General features: G+C 36.7%; 1 protein-coding gene across 2 annotated transcripts; it reads right to left on the bottom strand.

The window, feature by feature from the left end:
* Positions 1–1,767: 1,767 nt before the first annotated feature.
* Positions 1,768–21,244, bottom strand: LOC106867433 (N-sulfoglucosamine sulfohydrolase). 2 transcript variants are annotated; one of them, XM_089352354.1, is made up of 7 exons: positions 20,978–21,244; positions 17,456–17,588; positions 13,278–13,411; positions 10,341–10,491; positions 7,870–8,111; positions 6,481–6,656; positions 1,768–3,157 (listed from the first exon to the last, which is right to left on the bottom strand). In XM_089352354.1, exons 1-7 carry the CDS (start codon positions 20,985–20,987, stop codon positions 2,531–2,533), a joined length of 1,473 nt encoding a protein of 490 aa, XP_089208480.1. In that variant the 5' UTR covers positions 20,988–21,244; the 3' UTR covers positions 1,768–2,530. The 2 variants fall into 2 exon arrangements, with proteins under 2 accessions (XP_089208480.1, XP_014767795.1); XM_014912309.3 differs by lacking the exon at positions 20,978–21,244 and adding an exon at positions 20,329–20,636.
* Between the last annotated feature and the right edge of the window lie 5,184 nt (positions 21,245–26,428).

The raw sequence follows: 26,428 nt of genomic DNA, 5'->3' as shown, positions 1-26,428 counted from the left end.
GGATCCTATAAAGGAGCTGTTGTGGTAGCAGACCACGAAACATGGTTGAAATTCCTCAGATATATATATATATATATATATATACAGTGGCGGACTGGCCAAGTTGCCAGCTTGCCCGATGGCAAGTGGGCCCCTGCGCCAATAGAATCCATATATGGGGAGGGGGGGGGGGGTATGTTAGTATCAAAGGAGCTTATCCCCTCAAGTTTGAGAATTTCTTACTCACTCCTGGAACAATGCATTAATTATTTCAGCCTGGCTGTGTTTATAGACAATTGAAAAGAATAGTTTTAACAAAAAAAATGAATGATAGTGTTGTAGTTGCGGGTGGTCCCCCTTAATCTCCTGCCAAACAATATTTTTAGACCCAATCCACCACTATATATATATATATATAGAGAGAGAGAGAGAGAGAGTTGAAATTTACAGAAACATGGACTGTGATTGCTGAGGACATGCGTAGTGTGTGTATTCTTTTATTCATGTTTCAGGCATTTGACTGCGGCCATGCTAGAGCACCGCCTTGAGGGATTTTAGTCAAACAAATCAATCCCAAGACTTATTTATTTTTTCAGCCTAGTACTTATCTTTATCAGTTTTTACGGGGACATAAACACACTAACACCGGTTGTCAAGCGGTAATGGGGACAAACAGATACAAAGTCTCACACACACACACACACACACACATATATATATATATATATATATATATATATATATATATATACAAAGGACTTCTCTTAGTTTCCGCCTACCAAATCCACTCGCGAGGCTCTGGTCGGCCCGAGACTATAGTAGGAGGCATTTGACCAACGTCTCATGCAGTGGGACTGAACCTGGAACCATATGGTTGAGAAGTAAGCTTCTTACCACACAGCTACGACTGGCTTCATTCAGTTTTCGTCTATCAAATCCATTCACAAAGGCTTTAGTTGGCTTGCGAGCTATAGTAGAAGACATTTATTCAGAGTGCCATGCAGTGGGACCGAATCCGATATCATATATGGAGATCCACGCGCGAACATACGAGCGGGCGGGCGCGTACACACACACATACAAACGCAAACGTTCATTGTCAATGAACGATGTAAGGGAGATAATTATAAATTTGTGTGTGGTGAGTTGTTTCCCTATATGTATACACATAAACACATATACACCCCTCTATGCATACATATAAGCACGCACTCTGATATTACACATTCATCGCAACAAACTCACCTCATTTCTTTTGACCTTTCACATTTCATAGCATCCAGTATCCATGACTTGTTGGTGTGAAGTTCTGCAGTTTTCTCACAAACACCATAAAATCTAAACACCAAACATCCTCAGCTGTATTAAAAATGGAAAATTAGCAAAGACTCACTTCCCAGCATATTTCAGCTACCAACTCACAGGCACACTATTTTCTCTCTTTTTCATCCACTACAATGACCTCTGTTCCTCTGAATTAGATATTTTCATATTCTTTGCAGCTTGGCTCACCAATCTCTTCTCTTCTCATCACTTTTATTGTGTCATGGTGCCAAGATCCTGAATTAAACTCTTTGCACATATCCTCTTCCACAATTTTCTCACTACCCACTTTTTTTCTCCCCCAACAGGCATCAATTCACAAGCTCAACATCAACCATATCAATGTTACTAGTTGTTTGGCAGCTCCTGTCAAGACTGTAATCATTGTCTCTTTTTCCATGGCTAAATTATTTAAAAAAAAAAAAAACATTACTGCACATTGCTAAATAAAAGAACGACAGAAAATTTTTCCAGTAAAAGAATTTAAATAAATTTTTAATGATAAAAGAAAATTTAATGTAGAGTTGTATAGTTTAATCACTTCATGTTAAGAGGAGAGAAGTTTGGAATTATCACTGATCTCATTCCAAAGTACTCAAAGTACCAAAGCATTGTTGCACACATTGCTGATAATTTGATAACACAGTTATTTGTTGATAGAAATGTTATCTTTACTTCTATTTCTGTTTACCAATTGCCTGAGATCCCTTCTCGTTCCATAAACACTTCCTGTTTTAAAGTCTTCATATTCAAATTAAAGCCTTCCATTATAATCATATGTAAGAGCATTTTTGCGAAGTTCTGCTCCAAACATCAGCTGAATAACGAAACTGATTTTACTAAATTAGTCCAAAATTATATTTTCAAAATTTATTAAATACATATATATATTAAACATAAGGATAAAAACTGTATAAGATTTTATCAAGTAGCCAGTGTGTAAAACCAATTAATGCAAAAAAATTAATACTGAGTATATGATTTTTTAAAAATACATTATTATATTAAGGACTATTACTATAAGTAAAGCCACATGCTGGAAAGGGATGCTAAAGTCAGACTACTTTATCCAAAGTAGTTTGACTTTAGTGTCCCTTTCTAACATGTGGCTTTACTTATAGTAACAACCCTTAGTGTAATAATGTATCTATATATATATATATATATTTCATTTGCAATATAGCCAATGAAAGATGAAATAATATCAACCACAAAGCTGTTTCCTTTGTTACATCAGTTCATTGTCCAATGGCATACATTGAGGTTGGTATTTATAATATCCACTATTTTCAAGCACAGCATCAGGTCCACAGATCCACGGATCAGCTGTCACATTTTGCCAATGGTGTAACAAACTCTTTAGAGAATTTAGTGTAGTTTTGAACTCAGGCTTGTATGCAACATTAACAAGCTCGGCTGTATCATTCCGGAGATCATAAAGCTCCCACTGATCCCTGTAATAATACTGGTGTAGAGTTTTTGACCATTCAGTCGGTAGCTTTGATCTTGTCCGATTCAGTATGTCCAGAAAAGTTGAAGACAAATAGAAATCTTGGTCAATAGGATATGGCATTTTGTAGTTGAGATTATGTATCAGCTTGTAATTTGAAGTACGAACAGATCTCATAGGATAATACATAGTGACTTCATGAAGGTTGTGACTGCTATACACCGCTGATATTTCTTTTGTGTGTTGATTAATATTACTTTCAGATTTATAGTGTAACAATGGTAACAGAGATTTCCCAGTCAATTTGACATGATTTCTGAACAGCCTGTAGTGAGGATATGGAATCTGGAACCAATCCAATACAGTAGGTACGATATCCAAAAGAGAAACAAATGAGTCACTTGTCTGAAAATGTAAAAGATAAAAATGCGAAATATGTGAATATATTTTTTGAAATAAAGGAATATATATAATATATAGAAATAATTAGGAATATCTTCAGCACTAATTTCTAAAAGTTAATTGATTAGATTTCTAAAAGTTAACTGACTCAAGTGCTTAGTTTTAGAAGTTATAAAGCATTAAGTTACAAGTGAAATATTCTTTCAGATGTTGTAGTAGAGTGAGGTTGTTGAGGCCATTCATTTAAATATCATTTCAATAAGTTAATCTCTGTTCTCACCTTCTTGTACTTCAAGGCTACACTCTGATACTATGTTACCACCAACATTATCTCTCTTTATCTCCAGCCCACCCTTATATAATGTGAAGTAGCCATGTATCTCCTCTACAGCAAAATGTCTGTCCTGCTATCATACTTTGGCCTCTCAACACCAGCTATAATGCCACTCCCATTCAGTAGAAGAGTCTATTTTCTGTTGCTTTGTTTTGTCTTGCAAGTTACTTGGCAACCTCATAGTGTTGCTGCCATAAAAAAAAAGGCATCCAGCCATAGGAACCACACCAAAGCAGATATTGGGGCTCAATGTATCCCTCTGACTTGTTGGAACCTCTTGAACTGTCAACTCATGTCAGCATGGGGGACAGATATTAAAGGAGGATGATATTTGTTTAAACACTAGGCTTGTTTAAATATTGTAGTGAATCCTTAACCAAATCATGTTAATTCAATTAGCATACTTCATAGATAAATAGGTACACCTGAGTAAGCACATAAATGTGAAACAAGGTGGGAAAAAATAGTACTCAAATACCAGAGGCAGAGTGGTATGCTTTATTATAAAAGCTGCAAAAACATCACAAAAATATTACAAAAAACTGCCACTCAGTTTCAGGTTCCTGTTCATCGAGCAGTTGTGATCAAGAATAGAATAATATTTTTTATTCCATTCTTACAACTGCCTGACAAATGGGAAGGTGAAATTCTGAGTGGTAGTATCTTGTGATATTTTTGTGATGTTTTTACAGCTTTAATAATAAAGTATAGATAAATTGGTATTAAAGTTTTAAAATATGAATGTCTAAAGATTATTTAAATGGTTGTTTATATCTAATATATATTTTGCTGGTGACATGTAAAACACACAGTACACTCTGTGGGGTGGCTGGCATTAGGAAGAGCATCCAGCTGTAGAAACCAAGCCAAAATAGACTGGAGCCTGGTGCTGCACCCCTGCTTACCAGTTTCAGTGAAATTGTCCAGTCCAAGCCAGCATGGAAAATGGAAGCTAAAGGATGATGATGATGATGATGACCCAAAGCTTTGTTGAAAGAAATCATTCCGTTTTAATTTCGTACATGCCATGATTTTACTACTCTAGTTTTACTGTCATAGAGCATCACATTTTTGACAAACATCTTCAATAATTACGGAGATGTACTTGTATAACAAGTGACCTGATCTGAGATCGTGTGCTGGAACGAAAACAATTGCAGCGTGGAAGGTGTTTATAAGCCATTTAAAATAACACACAAAAACCATTAGATTCACTTGAACATTTAAATTTAATTTGCCAAAATATTTTCGTCGCTTTGAGACTGCGACCTGTTCACTGACAAAATTCAGATGCAGCACAGAATTTTGTCAGTGAACAGGTCGTGGTCTCAAAGCAACGAAAATATTTTGACAAATTAAATTTAAATGTTCAAGTGAATCTAATGGTTTTTGTGTGTTATTTTAAATGGCTTATAAACATCTTCCACACTGCAATTATCTTCAATAATGTATTCTTCAAAGAGAAAGAGAAATTCTTGTCATTAAAAATACCTGTAGATTTTAAAATTCCTTTTTGATGAAATCTAGCTACAATGATATATCTGGTTTCCTCTTTAATAATCCTAGTAATACTTTAATATTGTGGAGGTGCAATGGCCAATGGCCCACTGGTTAGGGCAGCAGACTAGCAGTCGTAGGATTGCGGTTTCAATTCCCAGACCAGGCATTGAGAGTGTTTATTGAACAAAAACACTTAAAGCTTTGGCGGTGGGTGGTGGCGAACCCTGCTGTACTCTTCCACCACAGCTTTCTCTCACTCTTTCTTCCTGTTTCTCTTGTACCTGTATTTTAAGGAGCCAGCCTTGTCACAGTCTGTGTTATGCTGAGTCTCCCCTGAGAACTACCTTAAGGGTACACATGTCTGTGGAGTGCTCAGCCACTGGCATGTTAATTTCAAGAGCAGGCTGTTTCATTGATCGAATCAACTGGAACCCTCGTCGGCATAACCAACAGAGTGCTACGACTTAACTATTAAATGCAAAGACAAATAATATTAGGACTTCAAACTTTGAATTTTCCACCTGAACTGCAGCATAATCTGTTTTATTAAAGTGTTATAGATTTCATTATTAACTTTAATTAAGGTAGTGAGCTGGCAGCTCATTAGCAGATCATTAGCAGGACAAAATGCTTAGCAGCAGTTTTTCTGGCTTTATGTTCTGAGTTTAAATTCCACCAAAGTTGACTTTGGCTTCAATCTATTTTGGGGATGAAATAAGTACCAGTTAAACATTGAGATTGATTTAATCAATTAGTTCCCTCCCACAAAATTTCAGAACTTGTGCCTATAGTAGAAAGGCTTGTTAACTTTAATTAAGTATAATATCATTGATTTCATTTAACTCTTTTTTTGTTACCAATTTGCCTGAGACTGCCATACTTCTACAATACGTAACCTCATATTTTAAAGGCTTCATATATAAATTAAGACCATCCATCATAACTGTCATAAGAACCTTTTATAATATTATGTTCCAAATACCATCTTAAGGAAAATTTATTATTTATTTTTTGTACTCAAGAAGACCCATACTCCACAGTAGAAATGTTGAGACCGCCCCCCCCCCCCTGGTGGTAAGGATTGACCTGCAAGAGTCCTGTGCCAGTACCATGTAAAAAGCACTCATGGCAGTGCCACATAAAAGTATCCGTGTGGTTCCACATAAAAGCATCCTTGCATTGCCACATAAAAGTACCCAGTACACCCTGTAAAGTGGTTAGCATTAGGAAGAGCATCAAGCCATAGAAACCATGCCAAATCAGACTGGAGCCTGGTGCAGCTCTCCAACTCTGGTCAAACCATCCAACCTATGCCAGCATGGACAATCGACGTTAAGTGATGATGATGATGAGGAGGAGGAGGAGGAGGATTCAGCAAATCTTTCCAGGTTCTTGATTATTTTTAAAATCAATTAAAACACATATACAGTGTATATCAAGTAGAAATATGGCTAAAACAAAGTTATTGGAAACTTAATGGTTAATAACTTACTTGGCCCCATTTCTGATGGTGTAAAGGTGAAGAAATCAAAAATGGCTCTGCTATACCAGGATCATAAAGGTTTGTTCTGCCATTAGGAAATGGGATACCATTATCAGATGTGTACAAAACAAGAGTGTCATTGAGATGTCCAGCATCATTCAATTCTTTAATTATTAGCCCAATGCCTGTGTAAATTGAATACATTAATATCTATGTTACTTGAAGATTTCTGTTATGAACAAGTACAATTGAAAAATTAAATGTGAATCAGTTCCATTATGAAATATACATATGTAAGTCATACAAAACATCACTTGGAAAATTTATCTTCATATTGTTTATCAATGCTCAGTAAGATGTCACTAGTGTTGTGCTATGTCTTTCAATAAAACCTTTGTACTTTTGATGACCAAATATAACTAGTTCTAAAATAACTATCATGAGTTTTAGAGTTCAAAATTTGCCATGCAGCAGGGTTGTTGCATAATAAATGTGTTTTCTTAGCTTTCTGAGCTCAAATAATTCCAAAAGATTTGAGAAGGTAAACAATAATTCTTCTTGTGTACGATCATTACTTGAAGACAATGACACTCTAATAACTTTAAGATTTACAGAGCTTTATAATTTACATTTGTGTACCCTGTAACCAACTGAATATCAAGGGCACCACTTGAAAACTTTGGTTTCATGTAGTTTATCTCACAAATCTTAGCTCTCAAATTTTCACACATGTAATGGTCAGAATTTAGGAGTGAAAACTAACACAACACTTGCTCATTACTCAACATGTATCTTTACCTCATGAGTTACAATCTTGCCAAGATTGATTTCCATGGTTGGTAAAGTAAATGCCAGTTGAATACTGGGTTAGTCTAAGTAACAGTACCTATCCCACCAAATTTGAGATATAAATTATACAGTAAATACTGTATAATTTATATCTTACATATATCTCTTTGAGAAATAAATTATAGAGCATTTCTCCAGCTTACAGAATTGTGATGTGTCATCTCATTCTAATTATTTACAGCTCAATGCAAGGAATAACTTCAAAGTTAGGTAATTAGGCATATGGACCAGTTCTTTCCAGTTTACAAAGACCCCTAGCTAGAAAAAAGCAAAGTTACAGAAGCATCAATGGCAATTGAAAACCAATAACACCAGGGAGAGGAAGGCCTTTCCCCAGGGAAACATGACATAGTGCAGCAAAATCCAAAAGAAAGCAGAGATCCAAATGGTGAGAAGCAGAAAAGACAGTCCAGACTGAGAACAGTAGAGAAAAGTCATCGATAGCCAATGCTCCACATTGAGTAAAGAGCTTCAGTGAAGTAAGACTTGTAAAGCTTTGTAAATTACAAAGGCATTTAAAATCATTCATTACATTAAAAGTTTGCTTACCTTGATCGAGTCGACTAATAGTTGTATACTGTGCAGCTATATCAGCTCGGGCTGCAGGTGTATCGGGTATAAAGTACGGCACTATTACTTCACTAGGGTCATAGTGTATCGGTTTCCAGTCAGGGATAATTCCACTTCCCTTTGTGATTCCATCTCCAAATTTTTCACAGAAAGCACCAAATTGAGGATGGGTATGGCCACAGCGATGAGGATCATGGAAACCAATGTATAGCAGAAATGGTCTTTAAAAAAATCAGAATACATACATATATATTTGTATAGATTCACACACTACAATGGAATATTAAAAAAATATATATATATTGTATACCTAGCCCTAAGCTTATGGTTTTTTATATTTTTCTTCTTTGTTTTTGTTTTTACTCTTTTTGTACTTTACATGATAATCATCACTTAATGAGGAACTAAATTCCATTACATTTAGAAGTGCCATTGCTTTAAAAATCAATAAAAATTATTCAACAATTGCATACTTCAGACACCAGGTCAGAACAAGATATATGAACAGAACATGGTTGTGTAAAGTAAACAAACTTTAGATCAGTTCAAATATGTTTGGAATATATTTGATTTGGTTTCAAAATGATTATTGTGTCATATAAAACATACATCTTTCAGAAATTTGAATATTGATTTCCTAAGAATATTGTTAATAATTTTATTAATAATATAAAAATATATATATATATATATATTTGATTTGTAAAGAGGCCATTTTCATTATGGTTTGCTACGGAAAAAAATTCTTGCTTTAGGCAAAAGGCATTAAAAATACCAGAGTCAGTTCACAGAGCCTCCTATGGACTGATGGCTGAAACACACAATTAGTAAATAAGTTTTACTAATTTCCTATAAGGAAGCTAAGTCTTTCAGTTAGTTGCCCCACTTGGTATCTGGTACTGAGGAGCTAAAAATGTCTGAAATGCTTATCCATAGGGGGCAATTTGAACTGATTTTGATATTTTTTAACATCTTTTGCTTAAAAGAAAGAATTTGTTTCTCTGTGGCAAACTGAAGAGAAGATGCCTTTTTATAGGTCAAATATATCCCAAACATATTTGAACTAATCTAAACTCTGTCTGTCTGTATGCATGTATGTATGTACACATGCATGCATGCATTTACACAGACACACACATACACAAGTACATAAGATCTCAGTATCTATCACTACTCTTAACTCAATATGAGCAGGCAGATTTCCTGCAGCTCTTGATATTGCCAATCAATATCAATTGTTATTTCCTCCATGATTGATAATAGTTCATCAACAGCTACGATGGGATTTTGTTCCACCAGGGTTTGCAGAACATCATCCTCAAACTCTACAGATCTTCCAGGATGAGTTTTGTCTTCTAGGCTGTAGTTTCTGGCTTGGAATTTCTGGAACCACCAATGACACTGGTTTACACTTATTGTCTGAACCCCATATACTGCATTAATACTCTTTGCACTTTCCGTTTCATTGCTGCCTTTATTGAACCCATAAAGCAAAATATAACAAACACGTTCCTTTGTCACTTCCATTTATAGCTTTGAAAAAATAACTCTTCAAAACTTGCACTAAGTATAAGAACAAGATAAAATTACTACTTGCTTTTATAGCAAGTTGATGCAGGTAGTTTATCCCGTCCCCCTCTGACTTTCAGTTCATGCAATTGAAAAACCACATTTTTTATGGGATGACCCAATACATTACATAAAATTCTAATCATACCTAATTTTTCTCCCTGATCACTTCTACCCTGTCATTCATGCTCACTAATATGATACATATACTGGAACATTCTTTCCCCATTTCTTACTAGCTTTCATTAGTCTTCTGCATTCAAGGTCCACATTTCACTGCCATGCACCATTGCTGTCCAAACACAATGATTATTTTTATTGTTGTTGTTGTTGTTATCATCATCATCATCATTACTATTATTGAGTGAGAGAGCAGTGCATGCCATCAAAGTGACACTGGGGTAAAATATACGAAGCCCATTATACCCATCATGACTACCCGTCTGACAAGGGTACACCAGGCACATGCATCACAACCATATGTGCGCGACATGGAGATCTCATATCAAGATAAACAGCGCATGACCTCGCAGGTGGGGCCCAGTTAGAATTTTCTTCAGGTCGAGTAACCCATCCCGCTCATTATTATTATTATTATTATTATTATTATTATTATTACTATTATTAAAACAGCAAACTGGCAGAATCATAAGCACACCAAACAAAATGCTTAGCAGTATTTCTTCTGGGTTTAAGTTCTGAGTTCAAATACCTACAAAGTCAACTTTGTCTTTCATCCTTCTATGGGTGATTAAATAAGTATCAGTTGAACACTGGGGTTAATGTAATAGACCCTCTCCCAAATTTCAGACCTTGTGCCTATAGTAGAAAGGATTATTATTATCATTATTATATGCATGCATATATAAAAGCATACTGACTTGGATCCTGTTTCTGTAAGAAACTGCCTCACAAGTTCTTTGATATGTGTAATATTTCGACCGACTTGCAGAATGGACTCATTCTCTTCGGTTTTAGCATAATCAAAAGGATAAACATATTCAGGTCCAACGTGTTTTTTACCAATTATTCCTATAACAAAGAAAAAGAAACACAATTTTCATCAATAATTAATTTTCATTTCTTTCATAGATTTTTTCCCTCTCTGTATGACTATTGTAAGACCAAGTCACAGCTCAATGTGGACCAGGTTATTAGTTTGTCTTTTACCCTATTACTAATGCTGCTTTTTTTCCAAGTCCATGGTATTGATCTTTCATCTGGCCCAGTCATATGTATTTTTTAAGCTACAGTAATATTGTGTCAAGTGTTTAGCTTGCAATGTTGAATTAAAGCTCTTCAATGGATAAGGCCTTTGAGACAAAATATTGGTTTCAAAATTTTCCACAAGGCCAGCAATTTTGGTGGAGGGGGTAAGTTGATTACATCAACCCCAGTGTTCAACTGATACTTATTTTATTGACATGTGAAAGGATGCAAGGCAAAGTGGACTTCAGTGGAATTAGAACTCAGAATGTAAAGACATGCAAAATGCAGCTAAACATTTTGCCTAGTGTGCTAACAATTCTGCCAAGCTCATCACCTTCCTTGGAGACAAAATATTGCAAGCTGAAGCAAGACTGGTTTCAGGTCCCCAAGGAGGAACTTCTCTCAAAATCCAAGTAGCTGTAAATTATTATCTTTTTGTCTTTTTGGAGGGCCTGCCAGATATTTATAGGCCCTACCAAGGTTCTTCAGGAACATGGACAAATATAATGTGCTGTCTTAAGGTAGAAGTGCACTGGGCAGTTGCCTGGGGAACTCATAAATTTAGGGGTTTAATTCCAATCTATATATGCTGTGACTTGCTGTCAATAAATAAATACTATAGAGTGCAGGGTATTGATTTGCCTGGAGGCATCACAGATCTAGGGACCCAATTTTAATCCCTGTATGCTATGGCTTGCTGTTGTAGCAGAAGTGATTTACACCATCATTATGTGAGATGTTTTCGTTTTGACTTATCTAGGCTTAAATACCCAAATATCAGCTCCACAAAGCCTTTTCATTCCAGCAGGTCACATGACCTTGTGATTAAATGAACCTGTTGTTTGTATTGGTCAGCTTCCAGCTGTCTAATCGCATTGGCGAAACAGTTTATTTTTCCTTACGCGGGAAATTAATCACCAGCTTCCGGTAGCCCTATTCCCTATAAGAACGGCAATTCTCAACTGTTTTAGGTCTTTGGCATGACCACATGCAACTCATCTCTGGCAATGATGTTCTGACACCAACCAGTCTCCGCTTTCATCTCCACCAGACGCCTGTCTACATCATTGCTGTATGAGCACTACACAACCAACAATCTATTTACAAGCTTTTTACTCCCAACTATGTAAAACGCTTTCGGTTTCAAAGCAAAGAACTCTGAAATATCAGTTTCAACCTCATCCCAGCTTGAGAAAGTTATGTCCCCCACCTATTTTCCAAGTTTAGGAACCTTTCCAAGTTGTTGAAGATGATAATGAATAGTTGTATGGTTTGAACTAAGCTTTATTGCCAATTCTTCAGCTGATAATGAAGGATTTTCTTCAAGTAATGCTTCAAAGGGCTTATCATCTTCATCTTCAAGGCTGAAATCTCCACTTCTGAATTTTGCAAACCATCTTCTGCAAGTTCTTTCATTCAAGCATTCTTTCCCATAAACTGAGTGTATGTTTCAAGTCATTTTGGCTGCAGAGTTTCCTTTTTTGTCCTCATAAAGCATTATGTACCTTAAATGCTCTTTGGATACTTCCATGCTCGAAAGGGTTTTAATAAAAAAATTTTAATTCTATTATTCTGTAAAATAATATTTAATTTGTTTAAATGTACACAAATGTATAAAAATAATTTTAAATTCCATTAGACATTCTAAAATACTATTAAATTTCATTCAATTTTAAAAAAGGTAAAATTGGACAGAACTTATGGGATAACCTGATAAGTTATAAGTTGGAAAAACTGATTTGTAGTATCTTTTCCAATTTATTACATTCCGAGTTCAAATTCTGCTGAGGTCAACTTTACTTTTCATCCTGTAAAAGTCAATAAAATAAGTACCAGCTGAACACTGAGGTTACTGTAATTGACTTTACCCAGTCACCTAAAATTGCGGGCCTTGTACCAAAATTTATATCCATTATTTAATCTATAGATACTCTATTTACTTAAAGCTTCTTCAGTTATTAGAATACATCCTCACTTTAACGAAGATGACGTAATAATAATAATCCCTTAATATAATAATGAACAAAGTGTTTTTATATACGTTTGTATATATATATATATATATATATATATATATATGTATATATATATATATATATGTATGTATATATATATATATATATATATATATATATATATATATATATATATATATATATATATATATATATATATATACATTGTCTAAAATCACACAAAGTAGTATAAATGAAGGGAGAGGAGAGAAAATAGTAATTCAGTGAAGGCGAAGTAGTGAGAGTAATAGCCCTGACTGAGAGGGAGCGAGAAAAAGTAATAGCAATGAGAGAGAGGAAGTGGCAAAGAGTGTGTCATGTATCTTTTGTTTTCCTCTGTCACAACATATGAATGAGAAAGGAAGGGGTGATAAATGAATAATGAAGGAAGGGGTGTAAAAATAAAAACCTGCGTTTCAACTCTGTGTGAGTATATGTGTGCGTGTACAAAGGAAGTATGTGAATGCTTGTATCTCTGATTATTATGTATCCTATTTTGTACCGTATTTATATATAAAATACTACAAATAGCCATCATTTTTGACAGCATGGGGCCAGTTAGTAATAATAATAATAATATAAATATTTTCTCACCTGTCCTTATGTTAGCTTTGCGTAAAATAAGAGGTAAACTTTTGACATCATCAAAAGAATTGAAGTGGTGTATTTTATGGTGAAGTCCATACATGCCATTTTGGTGCTGAGGCAACCCGGTTAGGATTGTAGAACTGTAAGAAAAATATGACATAAAATAAAAACATAATTAAAACATCTATCCAAAGAATATATGTAGCGCAAAGAGTGAATATTGATTATGGAGTTTATAGAACCATGATTAATAAGACAGTTGTCTTCTTATTACCTCCACTTTAGCGAAGGTAGAGGTATTGTTTTCAGCCGTGTTTGTTTGTTTGTTTGTTTGTTTGTTTGTCCATGGACAAGATATCTCAAGAACCGCCAGATAGATTCAGATGAAACTTTCAGGGATGTTTGGACTTGTGACTGGCAGGAACTGATTAGGTTTGGGGATCAATCTAGTGAAGGACAAGGATTCTGGATTATTTTTCTTGTTTTTTTTACTTAATTTTTGAGAGTGGTCGGGTTCATTTTTAATATTCTTGCTTATGAGAGCAGTCGAATTTACTCCAGATATTCTCATTTTAAAACTCATCTCTGGCTAATCATTGAGAGGATGTTGGTGTTGTCTTGGTAGAAATTTGCGCTCTCTGAGTGCTCTTGTTAATTCTAAATTCATATGCCCAACACATCCAACAGCAAGAATTAACAGGCAAGTAAATTAAAGTGATAGAGTTAATAATGATTTTTGGTTTTTTATATTCATTTCAGTCATTAGGTACTGTCTTGATGAATTTTTAGTCAAATGAATCTACCCCAGTACTTTTCTTTTTAAAGCCTGGTACTTATTCTATCAATCCCTTTTGCTGAACCACTAAGTTATGGAGATGTAAACACACCAACACCAGTTGATAAGTGGTGGTGGGGGACAATCACAGACACAGAGGCACACCCATATATGTATATGTATATATATATATATATATATATATATATATATATATATACACACACACACATATTAATAGTCAAGACTATTTAAGCATTCTATCTGATCAAATTAATCCTATGGTTGTGGAACTGTTTCCAGAGGGTAACGCAATCTTCCAGGATGATAATGCACTAATTCACACAGCTAAAGTTGTTACTAAATGGCACAAGGAACATTCTAGGGACGTTGAACATCTTATCTGGCCACCACAGTCCCCAGATCTCAATCATCATCATCATCATCATCATCATCGTTTAACGTCCGCTTTCCATGCTAGCATGGGTTGGACGATTTGACTGAGGACTGGTGAAACCGGATGGCAACACCAGGCTCCAGTCTAATTTGGCAGAGTTTCTACAGCTGGATGCCCTTCCTAACGCCAACCACTCAGAGAGTGTAGTGGGTGCTTTTACGTGTCACCCGCACGAAAACGGCCACGCTCGAAATGGTGTCTTTTATGTGCCACCCGCACAAGCCAGTCCAGGGGCACTGGCAACGATCTCGCTCGAAAATCCTACGGGAGCCAGTCAGGCGGTACTGGCAACGGCCACGCTCAAAATGGTGCATCTCATGTGCCACCCGCACAAGAACCAGTCCAGGGGCACTGGCAACGATCTTACTTGGCTTGCCGGGTCTTCTCACGCACAGCACATTTCCAAAGGTCTCGGTCAGTAGTCATCGCCTCGGTGAGGCCCAATGTACGAAGGTCTTGCCTCACCACCTCAGCCCAGGTCTTCCTGGGCCTACCTCTTCCACGGGTTCCCTCAACTGTTAGGGTGTGGCACTTTTTCACGCAGCTATCCTTATCCATTCTCACCACATGTCCATACCAGCGCAATCGTCTCTCTTGCACACCACAACTGATGCTTCTAATGTTCAGCTTTTCTCTCAAGATACTTACACTCTGACGGGTATTCACATTGACATTACACATCTAACGGAGCATACTGGCTTCATTCCTTGCGAGCTTACGTATGTCCTCAGCAGTTACAGCCCATGTTTCACTGCCATGTAGCATGGCTGTTCATACGCATGCGTCATACAGTCTGCCTTTTACTCTGAGTGAGAGTCCCTTTGTCGCCAGCAGGGGTAAGAGCTCTCTAAACTTTGCCCAGGCTATTCTTATTCTAGCAGCTACACTTTCAGCGCACCCACCCCCACTACTAACTTGGTCGCCCAGATAGCGGAAGCTATCGACTACCTCTAGTTTTTCACCCTGGAATGAGATAGAAGTTGTTTCCTGTTTGTTTACAGTCTTTATTGCACCTGAACATCTGCCACAAACAAAAACTAACTTGCTAGTTAACCTGCCTTTGATGTTGCTGCACCTCTTATGTGTCCATAGCTTGCACCGGGTACATCTTATAGAGTTACTACCTACTCCTTTTCTACATACTGAGCAGGGCCATCTACCTGAAGGGGTTTGTGTTTTATCTACCTTCTTACTTATTAGGATTTTGGTTTTAGCTAGGTTGACTCTAAGGCCCTTCAATTCTAGACCTTGCTTCCACACCTGAAACTTCTCCTCTAGTTCTGATAGTGACTCCGCAATTAGGGCAAGGTCATCAGCATAGAGGAGCTCCCAGGGGCAACCTGTCTTGAACTCCTCTGTGATTGCCTGGAGGACTATGATAAATAAGAGGGGGCTGAGGACGGAACCTTGGTGGACCCCTACCTCTACCCGGAATTCATTGCTGTACTCATTTCCAACCCTCACCTTACTGGCAGCATCTCTGTACATGGCTCGCACAGCTCTCACTAACCATTCTTCTATCCCAAGTTTCCTCATTGACCACCAGATAAGGGATCGGGGGACCCTGTCAAAGGCTTTCTCCATGTCAACGAAAGCCAGGTACAGAGGTTTATCCTTAGCTAGGTATTTCTCCTGCAACTGTCTCACTAGAAATAAGGCATCAGTAGTGCTTTTACCTGGCACGAACCCAAACTGCATCTCATCTAAATTGATTCGCTCCCTAATTAGTTGGGCTATGACCCTCTCTGTAACTTTCATAACCTGATCTAACAGCTTGATGCCTCTGTAATTATTTGTATCTAAAGCGTCACCTTTACCTTTGTAGCAGTTGACTATGATGCTGCTACACCAGTCATTGGGTATGACTCCTTCGTGTATCACCTGGTTCGTAATACGGGTGACTAGGCTATAGCCAACACTGCCAGATATTTTGAGCTCAATATTATTGAATATTTATGGTGCATTTTAGAAAAACAAGTAAGGAGTCGATATCCTCCACCATCATCACTACAAGAACTGGAGACTGTTTTAGCTGAAGAATGGACAAAAATTCCTTTGGAAACAATTCAAACTTTGTACAAGTCCATACCTCATAGAATTCAAGCTGTAATTACTGCTAAAGGTGACCTTACCCTATATTAAAATAAATTTGTTTGAAATTTTAAAGTGTTTCCATTATTTTGTCCAACCCCTGTAAGTGATTGAATATTCCACAGACTTGTGTACCTTCAAGCAAAATCACTATAACACAGTGAATGCAAAGTTTAGATCTTTAAATTACAATTACAGACACAATCCATCCGATAAGCTTCTTCACAGTTTCTAACTATCCAGTTTCATTCACAAGGTTTTGATTAACCCAAGGCTAGGGTAAAAGATATTTTATCAGATGCCATATAGTGAGATCAAACCTGGGATCTCATGATTGGGAAACAAACCTCTAACCCAACAGTCCTCAAACTTTTTTTTAGACCACAGACCAGTTTCATGCAAGACTTTTTCCCTTGGACTGATGAATCAGATGTGTAGCAAAACACAATAAATTGCACAATATATAATGAAACTATTACACATATAATTCATATACATGACATATAATACATATGTAAGGCAAAAACACCCTGCAAACTACAATAGTCAATAAACTAGAAATCAAAATTTTAAAATTTATTCTTTCTGTGTGGCTTGATACCAAATGATCCATGGCCCTGTGCTGGTCCACAGCTTAATGATTGGGGACCCCTGCTCTAAAACCATTCACTTATGTTACACATGCAAATGTACACATGTGCACACACACATGCACATAGAAACATACATACACATTACACTTTCTCAGTTGAAGATAAAATATTTCATCAAAAACTAGATAACAAAATGTAACTTGAAATGATAGACGTAAACAGGACACTGAAAGGTTGAAGTTTTTGTAGTAAATTAGTGAATGCTTACCGACTTGGAGAGCAGCTGCTGACCGATGCGTAAGCTCTGTTAAAGACCACACTCCGTTTTGCTAATTGATTAAGATTAGGAGTTTTACACACCTTGTTGTTGTATATTTGGCTTTCAAAACCAGCATCATCTCCTGTCAGAAAGTATGAATTAAAATATGTAATATTTGATCAAGGTCTTAGAAATGTATATATATATATATATATGAATGTGCATAAATTGTCTAAGATACCATAAGTCAGGGAAAAGAGGCACTCTTATATTTGTCAGTAGAGTGGGTATATTATCTGAAATGTATAGTATTAAATATCCATCACAGGAACACCACATTAACAATGCACACTTTCCCCACTTCAAGATAGCTCTTGCTGGTTTCACAGTATATCCAAACAAGGGACATAATTCCTAAACTAATCCCCTGGCCCCTTTTACATTCCACCACCTTTCTCACAGCAATCGTATATATATATATATATTTTGTTTTTAACTTTTCCCTATGGGTTAACGGTTATTTTTCAAAAGAATTTCCGGTAGTTGGATAACTGAAGAGATGTTGGAGTGGACCCCCACCCTGGCATCCGAAACTCGGAGTTTTATCACGGCTACTGAATAAGTGTCACATATATCTACAGATAAATTCCTCTATTTGCATAATATCGAGGTCTCTTTCTTTCTTTTGTTGCCATTCCTGTCAAATATATATATATATAGGTATTTTGGTGCAAACAAGAAAAGTAGAACTCAAGTGCCAACGCACTTGACTTCTCGGACCTTGGGTCACTCTGTTTCTTCTGCTAAATATATATATATGGCTAAGTCAAAATGGTTCTTTGCATTCTTCCTTTCTACTTAGAGAGTTTAAAAATATGTCTTTCTGTTGAAATGTAATTTCAGTAAATTTCTATATCTTTGTGCAGCTGAGGATTGCTCTGCATTTTACATTTGATGTAATGTTCACATTGCTTAATTAAATGGAGTCGCATGAAAGGATCATACTGTTGCTTATTTTGACTTTATATATATATATATATGTAAGGGAACGACCGTGCGAACTCAAAAAGGAGAAATGGTGACGAATGGAAAAACAGGACTCCTTTTATTTAAACGCGTCACACGGTCGAACACAAAATATATATATCAAATGATGATATAGATGATATGTTATACGACGATAACATAGATGACCAGTAATGAAAGACCACAACCGTATTAGATGAATAACAGAGATATTTATTGTGGCGTTAAAGATGTATGTCTGTGTGAGAGTGTGAATGCGACATATAATAACATAATCAAAGACAGGCCGTCATATAAAGAAAAGTGTGTATGTGAATGATACATGTGTGTATGAGTGTTTACAGCAGATAGAAAGAGAGTCAATAACACGTGAGCAATTATATACCAGTTCTTGTGTACACTATAGGAAAAGTTCTGTATGTGAAAGTGAGTTGGCTGAGTGTGGCAGTGCTGATCACTAGTTGTGATGTCGTGGCATCGATGCCGGGCCGTGTTTCTTGTTATACAGATGTTCGTCGCTGGCTGAGAACTCTTGTCTGTTTATTTACCGTGGTGAAGCTGAGTCACCTAACAGAATCGAAGAGAGAGATGTGCCGCGGAGGTTTGGTTTGGTGTACATAGTAAGTCGTGTTGACGCTGGTGGTGTAGAGGCTGTTTGGTAGTAATCGTGTTGGTCATGACGATGATGCTGGATAGTAGTCGTAGACTCTTGTTGCTGATGTGGCGACGGCGGTGGTCATCGTGGCTGGATGAAGCTGCTGAAGTGGTCGCTGGCTGCTGCTGCTGTTGTGTGGTACACGGAACAGTTCTCAAAGAGAAACTGGACCGAGACAAATTTGGGGGGTATGAGTTGATCTATATATAGCGTTAAGAGGGCTCCAAATGCCTTCAGAATTTTACTCTCTCACGTGACCTTATTAGGGGCCGTGATTGGTCAGTTTGCGTTCTGGCGGGAACGGTTCGAAGAAGTTGCCGATTCGAATAATAATCAGTCACGTGATGACAAGGAATGGGTTCTCTACTACGCTCGCATTTATTTATATTTAAATGAGAAGATAGTATGTAATGGCGATAGTAGTTTTGTATCTAGTGACGATAGGTAGTTTCACTACATATATATATATATATATACAACGGGCTTCTTTCAGTTTCCGTCTACCAAATCCACTCACAAGGCTTTGGTCAGCCCGAGGCTATAGTAGAAGACATTTGCCCAAGGTGCCATGCAGTGGGACTGAACCCGGAACCATGTGGTTGGTAAGCAAGCTACTTACCACACAGCCACTCCTGCGCCTCTGTGTGTGTGTGTGTGTGTGTGTGTGTGTGTGTGTGTATAATATATATATATATATATATTCTAGTGGGGTAGGCCGGTTTATAGGGTTACCATGGGTTTCTCGCTCACAAGGGGTGGCGGTAAAGAATATACCTGCCACCAGTTTTCAGCGTAACAAAAACCCTAATCCTAAACACCGGGTGTGCGTATTCTTTACCTTCACCCGAATAAGTATGTATGTAGGTGTTGGAGAAAGCTAAAGTAAACGTCGTATTCGCAACTCGCTTAGTAAATACCCTCTTTGCGTCTACTTTTGTTTATCTTTCTTTTGTTTTATACACACACACATATGTGGGTATGTATTAAAGACATGCATGAGCGAAAGAAGGGAAGGAGAGAAGAGATACAATATGTGTGTATGCGTTTATTGTGTGTGGGCGTGTGAATTGTGAAAAAATAAACAACCAATATTATGTATACACACGCACGCATCATTATGAAAATACAGAGAGGGAGTGACAGACAGAAGGAAGAAATTCGATAAGAAATAACAATGTAAATATTATATCCGTTAACATACCAACAATAACCAAGGCATTTCTCGCCGAAATTACAGCAAAGTTGGCGACCAGCAACAGAGCAATAGAAAACACCAAGTTTCGAGGCGCCATTTCGAGTTTCTAGATTTGGCTTCCGGGGTATCTTAACAGTGATGTAAAAGTTTGTGTGTCAAAGTTTCACATACATTTCAAAATTCATGCCTGCACATTTCCGCATTCTTTACACATACATAGAGGCGCGCACGCTGTCGCAAATAGACACACACGATTACACACACGCACGATCATACACATGCTCGGGCGCACACACACACACACACACACACTCGCGCGCGCGTATGTACAGAAGCTGTTTATTGAGACCACTTTAAGACAAGACATTTAGACAGCAGTGACAGGTTGATAGCATTAAGCAGAGCATGTGTGGGGACCCACTGATAAACGATTGACAACATCATTCGAGACCATAAAAAGTGGTTCCCAGAAAATGTGTGCGTGTATGCGTACACAGCACACTCACACGCTCTCTCTCTCTCTCTCTCTCTCTCACACACACACACACACACGCACGCGCTCACACACACACGCAAACGCACGCACACACACACACACACACACACATAGATAAAGACCAATTTAAAAAAAATTCTTATGCGTGAAATTACGTACTTAATTGCATAAATTATCCACATTAAAATACAAATCCCAAACCGAAGAAAACACCATGGGCGAAGAAGAAGAAAAAGGAAAAAACATCAGTTCAATACAAAGTGCGTCAATTAGTCGTACACCACAAGGTTCAACGGAACCTACTGAAGCAATCCAACACGCTCGCGGCATTACTGCGGGTCACGGCGAGGCTAAGGCATTGGAATAGCCAAGCACCCTCACGGGCATCAAATTGACAGTCCGGTAATGCGAGCGGCTAACGCTGACAAGAACTTTCCGCCCAGGATCTAGTCTTTTTCATTTGCAAAATGAGCCCCACTTTAATTTTGCTCAGATTGCTTTCAATTTTGGTGTATCGATGCAACTCTGAATTTTGATTACGATCAACCAATTACTTTACCTCGTAAATTAAATAATCTGATGTTATTTGGAATTAAAGTTTGGAAATTTGGGTAATTTTAGCCAATCAACAGATAGCGAGGCATTAACAGCTTGTTACCATGACAACCGTACATTGTGTTGTGTTTTACCCGATTGTTGTGTTGATTCTTCACACCACAAGAATTACTTCACCTGCGTGTTTTGCTTTCATAAAAATTTATATTTATCAATTAGAATTTTATTATAGATAATTTTCGTCAATTGTCTTCATATTTTACATATTTTTCATATCTAGCAAAAGTTGTTTGCGATGTTTATACAGTTTCTTGGCATTGTGAAGGTGAATGGAATATGTGAACTTAGTACAGATAATCTGACATTATTTTTGAATTCTGCATGCAAAAATATATAAGATACAGGTATTGTTTTCCATGGGACAAATTCTTTGTTGACCAGTGTTATTCTTATCGTAGTTTACAAATCCAAGCATGAAAACGTTACTCAACTTTGAAGTTTTGGAAACAGACACACATGCACTTTTATATTAATGTTGTACACAAATACATGACATGTATACACTATACTGAAATATGCATAAAGTAAACGCAAGCAAATATATTTATATAACAATTTTTTAAAAAAATAATAAAAATCTACAATCAATGAAGAGACAAGAAACAGTAAGATGATATATGTTGATTTTATTAGGTATTTCTGTTTATTTAGAAACCTACAATGAAGGGGTCATTTCACAGAGGCTAAATTATAAATTTCACAGGGTACAACCTTAAAGTTGACATTGCTCCACTAAACACAGAAAATTTCTGTCTCGCTATTGGTTAAAAATACACAGTTTTTTTTTTTTTCGATTTTTAAGCATCTGTAACTTTTTCCTCCAATTTTTTCTCCACAACATCATACCTTCATAGCAATTAGATTGGAAAACAATATTATTATAACCAATTTTCAGATTTTTTACTTCCTTTAAAAAAAATGCATATTTTGTGAATGAAAAAAAACTAGATCCGCGGCTCAACCCCTCCAAACGTCTGAAACGCCACAGGCTGGAAGAAATGGTTCACCGACAAGTCACAATACTTAAGGATTTCATTCCATTCGGCTAGAGAAGCAATGGCCTTCCTATTTACCGCAGCATCGAGAATGCAGAAAGATGCACAGAAGTCACAGACTGTGATGTGCCAGATGAAGCACCTACCTCTTCAATATATGTATGTTGGCAGAATTGTTAACACACAGTGCAAAATGCTTAGCAGCATTTCGTCCGTCTTTACGTTCTGAATTAAAATTCTGCCTTTCATCCTTTTGGAATCGACAAAATAAATCACCAGTTGAGCACTGGAGTCGGTGTAATCATTTGGCGACGTAACGACGGGGTGCCAGACCAGTCACTGATGATTTAAAGACTCGTTCAGCTGCACAATATGCAGCAGTTGCGTAGCATTACAACCTTGTGATGGAACAAAGTAGTCATTCTGTTTTTCACCAGAAGAGAAGCGTTGACTGCGTTTGGCTTGCAAGGCGGCTCCTCATTGGTTGCTGGCAAACTGTGTTTCTATTAGATTTGTCAGGACATGTGGTGGAATTCGCAAAGAACTGCTACACACTGCACTGTGAAGTGTTCCTTCATTTGTGAGGGAACTAACTATGTTTCTCTCTGGTATTATTTTCCCAGTTGTTTGATTAGAACTGGGCAGAACAAAATTATTATTGAGGAGTATAGTTTGATAGGAAAAAATTTTATTAATACTTTTAATATTTTACGACTAAAAATAACTGTATTAATTTTGAAATAACAATAAGCTTCACAAGACAATCTCTGTCATTCATCCTCTCTCCTTAAACGTTAAAAGAAATCTAACTAATCAACTCTTAACTTTAGTAGATAAACGTTTACTAGTTAATTATCTTATAGCTAACTTAGCTGTACTTCTAAGCCTGTTAAAACTCTTCCAGGATGTTCTCGTAAGAACGGTAACCTATATCCACTAAATCAGGCTTGCAACGTTGAGTTTATTGAAGATGAAACTAAAGTAACCCCAACTATACTACGCCAATTAACCGAGTGGAAACACTATATAAGTATGACTGAGGGGAAATTCAAAGTAATGTTATTTCAAACATATCACATCAGCCAGATACATTGATATGAAAACTTTTAACTACATCAACCAACTACAATGGAAATTGAAGGAGTAAAATCCTAGCTATATCAAATAGAATATTTTAGAACGAAGCAGGTCGCACACCAAAAGGTCCAAGAAATGTCAGATGTGTACAACTGAAAAAGCACATATTTTGATAAACTTGAAGAAATCTGTGTATCATTTAAATATCAGAATAAATGTTTTCGTAATTGAATTTTCTTTAATAGTCAATGGGAAATACCACCCATACACAAACTAATCTATAGTCATGCGAACGCGTAACAACTTCTACACTTTCTACAAATTCCTGTCCTCTTTACTTCTTGGCCTGTTTCGCATAATGTACAATATTGATAGTAAATTTCTATAACTTTCTGCTAAACACAAGCGCGCACATGCACATCGTCAGCGAGTGATACATTATAATGATTCGATAGATCGTCACATGCATATCTGTCACTCACACAAATGTTAAATATTAAGGGACAACACTAATATTAAATAGTAAGGGACATGAAACTGAAAACATATTGAGTGTTATGCCCCTTGCATCGTACACAAAGACTATCAAGTGAAATCACCTACGTAAGAGATTCATCCACCTGATCGACATGAAACCTGACTAAGACATCTTTATACTTTAGTAGTGATAGAAACACTCACATGCATGTGCGGAAAGGATTGTAATTGAACTGTCCCAGCCACCACTGTTCATACACCATGCAAGTGTTTCAGATACATATGTGTTATCTTAAAACATATTTTAAAAGTTACTTTGAACGAAGACATACTGACCATCGATCAATATATGAAACTCTTTTTAAGGCGGCGAGCTGGCAGAATCGTTATTACACTGGTCAAAATATTTAGCGATATTTCGTCCGCTTTTGCGTTCTGACTTCAAATTGCACAGAGGTCGACTTTGCTTTTGCCCTTTTGGTAAACAGTGTATGTAGCATAACCAATATAATCAATATTTAATATAACATGAAAACCGTATACATATTTCTTTATATAAGAGGAAAACAGTCACATTTACAGGAAAATATATCAGTCATTGATGCGCGAAATGAGATTCGTGAATAGTTTTCCACGATCTCTAAATTTGTTTCACCACACATTTTTATGAATATATGATGTAAATAAATGATCACTGATCCATATCATTCCCCGAATTTCTCTTTGGTGAACATCCATCGCCCTTCTATGTAGTCTGTGTGTGGATTCTGTTATCGTTTGGATCAACAAAACTGAGTGAATGGTAAACACTTTCATGAGTATAGAAACTGCAGAGACACACATAAGAAGCCCACTTCTCGAATAACAAACATATTTTATGAACATTTGGTGTCATTACTTTCATTTTTGGGGATAATTTACACTTTTATTTCGACAGTAAACTGCATGTTAACTTACAAGTGTGTCCTCCCAATCACATCGATTTTATTTTCTCATAACTTTCAGAAAAATTTATACTTTTTCAATGAAATTTTCTACAAATACTTTTCAGATGGTGTAGATTATGATTATATCGGAATTTAACGTGTAAACCATTTTCAGAGGTGGGGGAGAAGTGTTTCGGTTAATTTACATTCTTTGAATTCCTTTCCTCGTAACTTTTAGAAAAATGAATATTTTTTTAATGAAAATTTCTGCAAATAAATTGAGATGGCGTAGATTATGAGTTTATAAGAATTTAGTGTGAAAAGAAAAAGAAAAAATGGAGAGGGAAGATATTTCACGAAATACAGTTAATTTGAAAAAGAAAAGAAAAAAAATTTACTTAAAGGACTATTTCCACCCTTTCACGAAATATATTGAGCGATTGAGTACTATTATACGATACAATGGAAAATTAGTCGTAACTTGTCAAAAGAATTACACGAATTGATAATCGATGAGTAAATAGCGTTAAGCAACTCGCAGAAAACTGGCCAGAGCGCGGTCTTTCTGCTTGTAACTTCACCTTTGATCATTCACTTCTTTCAGTCTTTGGACAGCAGCCATACTGGGGTATTACCTTGAAGGATTTTAGCCGAAAGAATTAATGTCACAACTTTTTTTTTTTTTTTAAGCCGAGTTCCTTTTCATTCGGCCTTTTATACTGAAGCGCTAAGTTACAAAGATGTAAATAAACCAAAATGGGGTGACCCCCCCCCCCCCACACAACACTGAGTTTTAAGATACATCTTGTGGATCTCTAGAATGCATCGTCGGTGATGTTCCTGGAGTCCCAGGCGGATACGTGGCTTTCAGCATCAGTCCCCACGCTCATTTTCCATCAATCAAACCCACCCACTAGGCTTTTGTCGATCCAAAGCTACAGTAGAAGACACTTGCACAGCTTGCCACACAGAGGGATTGAACCCAAAACTGTGTGACTGGGAAGTAATGCTCTTACTGCAAAGCCTCGATAATACAAGTCATTGAATCACCCCATAAATAATGCATTTTTTATACGTCTTTTATTTTTCAAAATCAAGATAAACCAAGCTCTTTTTAAATCTAAAATATACTCTCCTTCATTTTCTACAATGCTCTTCCATCTATTTGGTAGACTTGCAAGGCTCCTCTTACAAAATTCACTTGTTCGTGACGAAAAACACCCCTCCAGTACGGTTCTGACCTCGTCTACAGAATTCATATTTTTTCCGTCTTAATGATTTTGATGACTGCGGAATAAATGATAATCTGATGGGGCAGTGTCCGGCGAATATTGTGCGTGGGCATCGTTTCCCATTCAAACTGCTGCAGTCTTTGGAATGTCATCCTTGCTGTATATGGCCGAGCATTTCCTGATGGAAGAACACCTTTCGGTTGAAAACCAAAGAAGGTCGTTTTTCTTCTAGCGCAAGTGTCGATAAATAGTTGAATTCCAAATTCAAGCTTCTCTGCTAGTTTCTCA

This window comes from Octopus bimaculoides, chromosome 1 (assembly GCF_046866305.1).
Source record: "Octopus bimaculoides isolate indiv1 chromosome 1, ASM4686630v1, whole genome shotgun sequence".
Taxonomy (NCBI): domain Eukaryota; kingdom Metazoa; phylum Mollusca; class Cephalopoda; order Octopoda; family Octopodidae; genus Octopus; species Octopus bimaculoides.
This window is presented reverse-complemented; position numbering and strand designations above follow the sequence as displayed.

Excerpts from the sequence above, each read along its gene's own strand:
- LOC106867433 (XM_014912309.3), bottom strand. The coding sequence starts at position 20,419 with ATGGCGCCTCGAAACTTGGTGTTTTCTATTGCTCTGTTGCTGGTCGCC. Across the intron at positions 10,492-13,277 it reads CAAAGCTAACATAAGGACAG|GAATAATTGGTAAAAAACAC; the intron begins GTGAGAAAATAT and ends TCTTTGTTATAG. Across the intron at positions 8,112-10,340 it reads CTTACAGAAACAGGATCCAA|ACCATTTCTGCTATACATTG; the intron begins GTCAGTATGCTT and ends ATTTTTTTAAAG.